Source organism: Anguilla anguilla, chromosome 2 (genome assembly GCF_013347855.1).
Source record: "Anguilla anguilla isolate fAngAng1 chromosome 2, fAngAng1.pri, whole genome shotgun sequence".
Taxonomy (NCBI): Eukaryota; Metazoa; Chordata; class Actinopteri; order Anguilliformes; family Anguillidae; genus Anguilla; species Anguilla anguilla.
In genome coordinates this window covers 72111095-72121094 of record NC_049202.1, presented here as the reverse complement: position 1 = coordinate 72121094, position 10000 = coordinate 72111095, and the positions used below count along the sequence as shown (strand labels likewise).

The 10000-nt window shown below is 44.5% G+C and overlaps 2 protein-coding genes across 3 annotated transcripts in view; both read left to right on the top strand.

Moving 5' to 3' along the window:
- LOC118219617 (cytochrome P450 2K1-like) overlaps positions 1-10000 on the top strand; it is a 607214-nt gene that overhangs the window by 198368 nt on the left and 398846 nt on the right. The window lies entirely within an intron of this gene.
- On the top strand, positions 3047-9779 carry LOC118219622 (tripartite motif-containing protein 35-like). The gene is made up of 8 exons (XM_035402946.1): positions 3047-3540; positions 4864-4959; positions 5504-5734; positions 5875-5897; positions 6714-6804; positions 7022-7044; positions 7136-7254; positions 7801-9779. Exons 1-8 carry the CDS (start codon positions 3367-3369, stop codon positions 8370-8372), a joined length of 1329 nt encoding a protein of 442 aa, XP_035258837.1. The 5' UTR covers positions 3047-3366; the 3' UTR covers positions 8373-9779.

Sequence of the window (10000 nt, the reverse complement as noted above, 5' to 3'; positions counted from 1 at the left end):
GTTACTGTGGGAGTCAGTGTGTGGAGTTACTGTGGGAGTCAGTGTATACAGTTACTGTGGGAGTCAGTGTATGGAGTTACTGTGGGAGTCAGTGTGTGGAGTTACTGTGGGAGTCAGTGTGTGGAGTTATTGTGGGAGTCAGTGTATGGAGTTACTGTGGGAGTCAGTGCAGTGCAGAGTTACTGTGGGAGTCAGTGTGTGGAGTTACTGTGGGGGTCAGTGTGGAGTTACTGTGGGAGTCAGTGTGTGGAGTTACTGTGGGAGTCAGTGTGTGGAGTTACTGTGGGAGTCAGTGTATAGAGTTACTGTGGGAGTCAGTGTATAGAGTTGCTGTGGGAGTCAGTGTATGGAGTTACTGTGGGAGTCAGTGTATAGAGAAATACATACCTGCAATATTTTAAATGCAAGTCAAAATGAACTTCTGGAGATCCTTGAGAGTTTTCACCCCCACATGCAACTAACCAAAATCTGATGAAGGAAGAATATTGTTTTGAATATTACTGGAAATAGATATTATTTTGTCAAATGGTCTGTAACCTTTAAGAATTTTCCTACATGGTCTGGTTTCCTATCTGGTGTTTTGGGAATAATGGATATTTCTTCTCTCTTAAGTCTCAATGCAAATTGTGATTGTTTTGGGTAAATAGAGCTGGTATCCCTACATGACCTGAGTCTGCACACTAATAACAGTTTCCACACACACACACACACACACCCAGACACACACACACACGCACACACACACACACATCAGTAATGCCGGTGGTGTTAATGCAGTTTGCAGTGTTGACAGTCGTGATGATGGTGTTCGTGCTGCTCAGCTGGAATGAAGCAGAGCAATCACAATTTCCGCCATCTGGCCAACAGAATTTTAACTGGTTAAATAGGAGGAAATGGATGTCTTTATTTTTAAAAATAAATATACACTTTCTGTGGACAAATTGGTTGGTACAGATTCGGGATGGTGGAGTGTTGTTCGAAATCTTACGTTTCTGCTCAGAAACACCAGTTTTTTGCATCGGGGCTTTTGAACTTGTCCGTCTCTGGGTCAAAACGTTGCGTGACATGACCCTTTCTCAATCAACAGAAGAAAAAAAAACCCATTAAAAACTGTGGCTCTCTGCTCCTGTACAATGCCAGCACATGTCTGTTTCTTAAGTTACAGAACAATTAGGCATAGCTATGAAAGATTAAAGAAGGCACCCCCCCACCCCACTTCAGTTACACACATGCATAACGTATCATTGGACAGAGATAATCCGTCTGATTCAGCTGCCTTCTATTTAAGTTACTGTACCCAGATGCTCAAAGTCAGAGATCATTGTGGTTTACCTCCACCTGCAAATGCAAATGGATGACCGGACTGTGATATGTTTTCATCGGGCAAGTGGACACTTATTTGGGAACTGGGGAATAAATGTGCCATTAGTTCCACGTTTTTTGTTTGTAGACCCATTGATAGCATTTGTGTGTGTGTGTGCTTGTGTGTGTGTGTGTGTGTGTGTGTGTGTGCGTGTGCTTTGTGTGTGTGTATGAGTGTGTGTGTAGATGCTAATGGAGGGGTAATGGGGAATCTATCAAAGACAGACATCAACACTTTTGTACGTCGCTTTGGATAAAGGTGTCTGCTAAATAAATGTAATCCAATCAACAAAAGTGTATGAGGCATCAAAGGAAATATGTGGCGTTTTTAGTCTCGACAATTCTTTTAATTGAAAAAGTTGATAAAATCACTACTGATGACTGAAAAGGGGAATCTGTTCTTAAAATATTTAAAATGAATGTTTGATTGAAAAAAGTGCAGTAGCCGGGGAGCATATCACCCCAGTGAATTATGAGGTGTGCTTTGGCTCGGTTCCGGCAGGTAGAAAAGTCATCAAAAAGCAATTAAAAAGGCCTGGGCTCAAACTCTACACACAGAAAGGCCCACACAGAAACGGCTGGGTTAAAACTCCACACACAGAAATGCTCACACAGAAACGGCTGGGTTAAAACTTCACACACAGAAAGGCCCACACAGGAAGGCTGGGTTAAAACTCCACACACAGAAAGGCCCACACAGAAGGGCTGGGTTAAAACTCCACACACAGAAAGGCCCATGCAGAAGGGCTGGGTTATACCCCCACACAGATAGGCCCACACAGAAGGGCTGGGTTATACCTCCACACAGAAAGGCCCACACAGAAGGGCTGGGTTGAAATTCAACAAAGAAAGGCCCACACAAAAGGGCTGGGTTATAACTCCATACAGAAAGGCCCACACAAAAGGGCTGGGCTCAAACTCTACACAAAAAGGCCCAGGCCCAGAATGTTATGAAGCTTTGAAAGAAATTCTTCATTAATGACTTCATTAATGATACAGTCTGTGTCTACTGTATATCCACAGGAATACTGAAGTCCCTGATGATGAATTTGTCATTGTAGATAAAAGCGGGATGAGACAGAAGTCTACATTGTGATAAAAATGTTTAGTCAGGTGAGTAGGGCCTGGGTGTGTTCATTAGGTTAAGCAGAGGTCTTTAACACCAGCTTAATTTCAGCAATTATGATGTCGAGTCTCTCGCTCCCTCTCTCTCTCTCTCTCTCTCTCTCTCTCTCTGTCTCTGTCTCTGTCTCTGTCTGTCTGTCTGTGTGTCTCTCTGTGCGTGTGTGTGTGTGTGTGCAAGTGCATGTGTGCTCGTGTGCGTGTGTATGTGCGTGTGTATTCGTGTGTGTGTGTATGTGCGTGTGTATTCGTGTGTGTGTGTATGTGCGTGTGTATTCGTGTGCGTGTGTATGTGCGTGTGTATTCGTGTGTGTGTGTATGTGCGTGTGTATTCGTGTGCGTGTGTATGTGCGTGTGTATTCGTGTGTGTGTGTATGTGCGTGTGTATTCGTGTGCGTGTGTATGTGCGTGTGTATTTGTGTGTGTGTGTATGTGCGTGTGTGTTCGTGTGCGTGTGTATGTGCGTGTGTGTTCGTGTGCGTGTGTATGTGCGTGTGTGTTCGTGTGCGTGTGTATGTGCGTGTGTATTCGTGTGCGTGTGTATGTGCGTGTGTATTCGTGTGCGTGTGTATGTGCGTGTGTATTCGTGTGCGTGCGCGGGTGTGTATTGGGAGGATTTGGAAAGTATGCAGCTAGCACAGATTGGATAACCTGTTCTACCTGTTGGGCTGTTGAGGCTTCCTGGCACCGACTTGCTGAGTCTCACGTAGGAAAAAAAAGACACAGGCACTGATGCCTGTTAACCAACTCTCCTGAACGTTTCCACTTTCTTTTCTTTGTAAAAGGGAAGTGAGTAAACCGGCGAGTCAGTTCTTATTTCGCGTGTCAGAGCCTTTGTCTTCAGAGTGACTTGGCTCCCAAACTCACCGGGCTGTGCAGAAAATGGCCGCTTCGCCAGAGATGACGGCGTCCGTGCCGATCTGCCGGAAGCACAAGGCTCCCCTGGGCCTGTACTGTGTGGAGATGGAAGAGCTGGCTTGCGAGGGCTGCAAAGAGGCTTCGGGGCGCAAGAAATATCGGTTCTGGACGTTGCGAGAAGCCGCCGAAGAGCACAAGGTACGGCGTTTTTTTATTTGTACGCGCCCTGGTTTTATGGGTCAGGGGCTGTCATATTTAAATCCTGGAGGGCGGCTGCATCTGTGGTGTTCTGCGGTTTTCTTTCAACCAGCAGCTGATGGAGGCGGTTGGAAACCGGGTGTGTGGACTCTTTAGCCAGTCAGTGGCTTACAGTAACCCTTTGAAGCAAAATTCAATAAGTCAGGGTTCTAGAACTCCATTGCTTTCAATTTCCTATGGTGATGGTTAAGTCAACTTTAGAATGTTTAGTTAGGAACATTCTAATCACGTGTTTGTGATGTCACACCTGAAAGGGTTAAGCTCTTCTGTGCTGAAACACCAAAAACCAGCAGCCCTCCAGGACTGGAGGATGACACATATGATACCGAGGGGCTGATATAATATAACGATCAGTGAATATGAGCAGCAATGATTATGAATTACGTGTAAAATGAAGTATAACTGAAGTCCCTTGCTTCTTTACATTGTATGTGAAAAATATGTATATTTTAGAACTGCCATTCCCTCTCTTTTAATGTTTCTGTAAAGTATGAGATTAGCAGATGCACTTTCAGATTTTAAATGATTTCTTATAAATCCATTTTAGCTCTAACTTCAGTGTTTTTATTTGTCATATTGCCTGATCAAATTTTTGGAATATTTTTCTAATAAATACATGTATAATAGTTCCTTAAAGGCATACTATGCTGGGTTTTTAACTCGAAAATATGCAGTTAAAAGTTGGACCTGTAACTAACGTCACCTGGAGCTATGCTGCTAGGGTTTCCAGACATCCAGTTTTTGATTGGAATTTCCGGTTTTCAAGTTATTTGTACAGTTTGTGATCTCCACCGGGCTATGTAAACTAATGTCCGGTCTGAGAAATTGATGGGAGAAATTTACCGGTAGTTTCAAAAGAATTTTGAAAAAAAAAAAAAAAGACTCAGGTGAGCACAGAGGAGGAAAACAGAGAAGGAGAATTCTTTGGTTGCAAAGACAAGCTAAGAAATCCGGCATAGTATGCCTTTTATATAATGGTTAGGGAACTGGGCTTCTAACCCAAAAGGTTGCCGGTTCAATTCCCTCCTTATCTGAATCACTTCAGTACACATCCAGTACATATGTGTAGTGACTACTGTATGTTTGCACTAACATCGAGAGCAGCAGTCATGATGTTCTGCCACTAGGGGGAACACAAACACCAGTGAAACACTGGCATTCACACAAATTTAATTTTCGACCTTTTTTTTCAAGCAGCGGTACCTGTTGTTTGTCCAATCTGTCCATGAAAGCGCCTCCTGCTTGTCACTTGTCTCACTCCAGGTGGTCCTCAGGATCTCTCGGGACAAGCTGTTGGCGAAAGTGAAGGGACACGAGAAAGCGCAGAGAGTCTTTTCCGACATGGCCAAACATCTTAAGGTAGAGTTCTCAGCTCACGTCCGCGGTGGGCGCCGCTCCTGGAGGGGCCGCATCCGGTTCTGCATTTCATACCAGCTTTCACTCGGTTCATCAAGACTATCAACCCTTTCTCTTCGTCTGACATTTAGAGGGGGAATTACTCATAAGGTCTGTGTGTGGACCGTTCTTCACGCGCACATATCCTTTTCTGATGGAGGATTGTTAATTTGTAGTCGGGATGACACAGCCCTCTTGGAATGGAGGGCTATATCCAGGCCTGGGTCAAATGCGCATTTGTTTTGGATTCAAATGCTTTTCTACGCTTTTACTTATCTTGTCTGGTGTATTTGAACCAATGAAATACTCAATACAACAAGTGCAAACCCCACCTTCTGGTCATACTGGCAGGCTGGTCACCGGGCAATTGAGCACAGAAGAGTACTCGAATCCAAAACAAATACGCATTTGACCCAGGTCTGGCTATGTCGCAGATCTACAAAAATTCCCGAAACACGCGTGGACAAACGCAACCCTGAAAAACGCATCCGCTGCTTTTGGGTTCCAGAGCCAGGCCCAGCAGACGGAGAGGCAGATAAAAGACGAGTTCGAGATCCTCCACCGTTTTCTGCGGGAGGAAGAGGAGGCCAGGATCGCCGCGCTGAAGGAGGAAGAGGAGCAGAAGCGTCGGACGCTGAAGGAGAGGATTCAGGGGATAACTGAAGAGAAGTCCTCTGTCTCAAACACAATCAAGACCATCGAGCAGGAGCTGGAAGCTGACGACATCCTCTTCCTGCAGGCAGAGCTAAATTATTAACTGTGCAATCCTAACAGCAGCGTTTCACTCATTTAGCCTAAATAAAGATTAGTATTATCAGTATTAACTTTTGCAAATATTATTTGATATTGTTTTAATTAATTCTATTTTTTTTTTTGCAGAACTACAAGGACACAGTTTACAAGTATGTGTATTTACTTCCCCCTTTTTTTTCCCCTCTGTGTTTCGCAGTCCATTTACTATTTACCTTTTTCTCTGTTCTCTGTTCTTCCTCTTTTCGTTTGCTCCCTGCCTTCACTCGTTTACTGTTGCTCACTTCCTCGCCTCCTCTCTTCCCCTCTTCTCTTTTTCAATGTCCCTCCTCCTACACTCCAATAATATAAACACACACACGCGCCCGCATGCACACACACACACACACACACACGCACACATGCGTGCGTACGTATACACTTACACAACCACTTGCACACATACACACACGCCCGCATGCGCACACACACACACACACACACGCGCGCGCGTGCGTACGTACACACTTACACAACCACTTGCACACATACACACACACGTCCGCATGCAAACACACACACGCACACACACGCCCGCATGCAAACACACACATACACACACACACACACGCCCGCATGCAAACACACACACACACACACACATGCATACATACATACACACTTACACACCCGCTTGCACACATACACGCACACATACACACACACACACACACGCCCGCATGCAAACACACGCACACACCCGCTTGCACGCACACACACACACACCCCAGAAAGAACTTAACAAATTCATGCATGTAGTGGCAAAATTTTGAAATTTTGAAATAGAAAAAAATAGACATGAAGGAAATCTCAACATATGATATTTAGCATTCAAACATCAAACATATATCAGGATCAAATAGAGCTTCTGTCAAGTTCTCCATAAGCTGAACATCACAGCAACTCAGGCTGTGTCCTAAATGTTTCAGAACGTGGCGGTCCCTGCAGGATCAGCAATGTCAGCCCGGTGTGTACAAGCTGATGTCCAAAGTATCTGAGATGATGAAATTACCAGGCCAGGTAAATAACCTTGCTTTTTCAGATAGTATATCGGCAAATGTACATGAACTCCAGAGTAACCATGTTAATTTGACTCTTGGTTGCTCTTTTACATTACATTTTACATTACATTACATTACATTCTTGAAAACAAATTCCATGTAAAAAAAAAAAAAAACATTAGTTCTACAACAATGACAAAAAATGAAAATAGAAGATATAACTATTTTCTTTCCAGGTCCATGCTGACACAGTGCAAAGGTAAAGCATGTGCTTCCTTCAATTAAACAAAAAATTCTGTTGGAGTAAAACACAAACTCGGGACAGCATTGACTGCAGTGTGTTTGTTTAGGATGTGCAAACCACATCCGGAACCCGAGCCAATCACAGGGGGCCTGATCGACGTGGCCAAACACCTGGGCAATCTCAAGTACCGAGTCTGGGAGAAGATGCTGGCGATTGCACCGTACAGTGAGTACTAGATATTAAAGGGGGCGATTATGGAGGTCATTAGGTTCTATATTCATAGTGATTAAATATTTTGCTTTATGGTGAAAAATATTTCTGGGAGAAGATTCTAGTTAGTAAAGGCTAAATGTAGATAATTGCAGGCTACATGCTATATTCTTATTAATTATTTGTGGCACTTTGTGTTCATTTTTTGTTTGTTTGTTTGTTTTAATTTTCTGCCAGAGCCCAGTTCTGACAGTATTGCTTCAGCTGAGTTTTGTGAGCACCTACATGCTCACATGCATAACATTTGTGAAACATACACATATACAATGATGTGTAAAAGAGAGTATACCCTCTTTCAATTACAGTATATGGTTTTAAATATTAGGACTTAACTAATCCTCATCCAGGCATCAGCATGTCCTTAGAATGGAAAAATCTAAACTCCCCCTCTCTCTCTCTCTCTCTCTCTCTCTCTCTCTCTCTCTCTCTCTCCCTTTCCCTCCCTCTCTCTCTGTCTCTCCCTCTCTCTCTCTCTCCCTCCCTCTCCCTCTCTCTCACCAGGTCCTGTGTCCCTGGACCCCAACACTGCTACCTTTCACCTCTCTCTCTCTGAGGGACTGACCAGTCTCAAGTACTGCACGGACAACCCTCAGCTCCCCGACAACCCGGAGAGGTTCACCTCCCGAGCCGAAATGCTGGGGTCCCGGGGCTTCGCCTCCGGGACACACCACTGGGACGTGGACGTGGGGGACAACACCAGCTGGGCGGTGGGCGTGGCCACGCAGTCCGTCCTGAGGAAGGGCCGAAATCGAGGGGTGGGGATCGTGGCCCTGCGTCTGGACAACGGAAGCTACCGCGTGAAAACAGCGCACCTCCCGGAACAGGGGAGGCTGCGGAGGGTGCGGGTCGAGCTGGACTGGAACAACGGAAGAGTCGTCTTCTCCGACCCGGTCCGTAACCGCCCCGTCGCGGACGTCAGCTTTCCCTTCACGGAGCCGGCATTTCCGTACTTCTACAGCTCGTGCGAGGACCACCCGCTGCGGATCGTTCCGGAGAAGGTCAGCATCACTGTCGGAGCTCCGAAGCAAGGGGAAAGCAGCGCTTTGCCCGGGATTTATCACTGGTTTTGGTAGGAAAATCTGGAGGGTTTGGAGATGACCTTCCTTACATAAGTAACATGGAAATTTATGGTTTAACCAATCAGCAATGTGTTTGTTCAGTGCACAGCCAATCCAAAGTCTACTTGCTGCACCAGAATGAACATTAATGGGCAAATCAGAACTGGAGTACTCCTGCTAAGAAATGGCATACATTACAAAAAAAAAAAAAAAAAAAAAAAACGAACTCTTGTTACATTCCTGACTATAGATTCTCAAATACTTAATTTTATTTTATTTTTATTATTATTTTATTTTATGGTGCTTTGTCATGGTTCCATATTCCGTTTGCTACTGGGCATCGTTGTTTGTGCTAATCGACGCCTTTTCGTGCTAATCGGCTACTTGGGATCCCTGTTGAGGGAACTGAATGTTTATTCTGGGAACTGAGTGGGGTAATCTTCAGGGCCGCCTGAGGGCGCTCCGTGATTTCCTTTGATTACGACCGAATGTTTGCACCTGATCGAGAGAGCTTATATACGCTCACGTGAGACCTGTTCTTCGCTTTAGTGTCTACTTACGTACGCGATAGCCAGGTACAGAGAAAAGCTCTCTTAGAGAAAAGTGTGGTAAGGAAAAAGGTTTTGATTTAGTAGTAAGACTTCGGTCCTACTAATCACTCAGCTGCAATCTTTATTTTCCTTTAAACGCCGTTTTTGCCTTCCTCGTTACGAGGCACCTTTTCTTTTGCTTTTCTCCCGACTGCACTGCAGTCTTTACTAAAATTCTACTCACTCCTTACGCCTTAGTTCTTTCTCCCGCAGAGACTATTACTTCGTGTTTGGATATTCTCCCTTAGGAGTTTAGTCTTTTCTTTTCGTTACCCCTTCTCTCAAGTCTCTTACTGAGACCCAGTGGTTATTCCACTTCGGTGGGTAACTTAAAGAAACCCCCCTTTGAATTCACTGTAGTTGCGTGTGGTCCTTAACACTTTTCCACCCTCACGTGCTTCTTTTATTTACAGATTCTATTTTCCGCAATTTAAAATAAACCAAAACTGCTTCAATGGAGTATCACTGATATCAGATGTGTACTTGATAAGATACACACTCTCTAGAGAAGCGACTCATCAGCCGGCCAGACACTGAGCTCTCTTGCATTTTTACTCACATTTATACACAGCATTTGCATTATTATTATTATTATTTTATTTTATTTATGGATACGTACTGACGAAATTCACAAAGGGTACAATGGTGATGCCCTACCAGGGAACTGAATCTAGGCAGGTCACAGACCCAGTGTCCCAACCATTATGCTACACTGCCGTTGCTATGTTGTGTAGAACACAACACGCCACAGAGACTGCACTGCCTTTCCGAAGGCCAGATTGTAACGGATCACCTGATTGGTCCAAACATCCGAAAGAAATTTTTAACATTCCAAAGGTTCAATGCTCACTCATTTTCCTAGCCCTGCCAAGTGCACACATAAAAGCAGGTGGTCAGTGTGCTCTGTGCTCAGTGTGCGAAGTAAGCAGCCACCATTTTAATTTTAATCCATGTCCCCTAACCGCTGCTACAACTTTTCCCGCTGTCCCATTATGTACTCCGTTTGACTTTAGTGACAATTAAAAAACGAACATAACGTAAGGACCAGTGCAC

What these genes read in the sequence shown, in the direction of transcription:
- LOC118219622 (XM_035402946.1), top strand. Translation starts at nt 3,367, where the DNA reads ATGGCCGCTTCGCCAGAGATGACGGCGTCCGTGCCGATCTGCCGGAAG. An exon ending in TACAAGGACACAGTTTACAA is followed by an intron (nt 5,898 to 6,713) that starts GTATGTGTATTT and finishes TAAATGTTTCAG; the next exon opens with AACGTGGCGGTCCCTGCAGG. An exon ending in GCTGGCGATTGCACCGTACA is followed by an intron (nt 7,255 to 7,800) that starts GTGAGTACTAGA and finishes CTCTCTCACCAG; the next exon opens with GTCCTGTGTCCCTGGACCCC.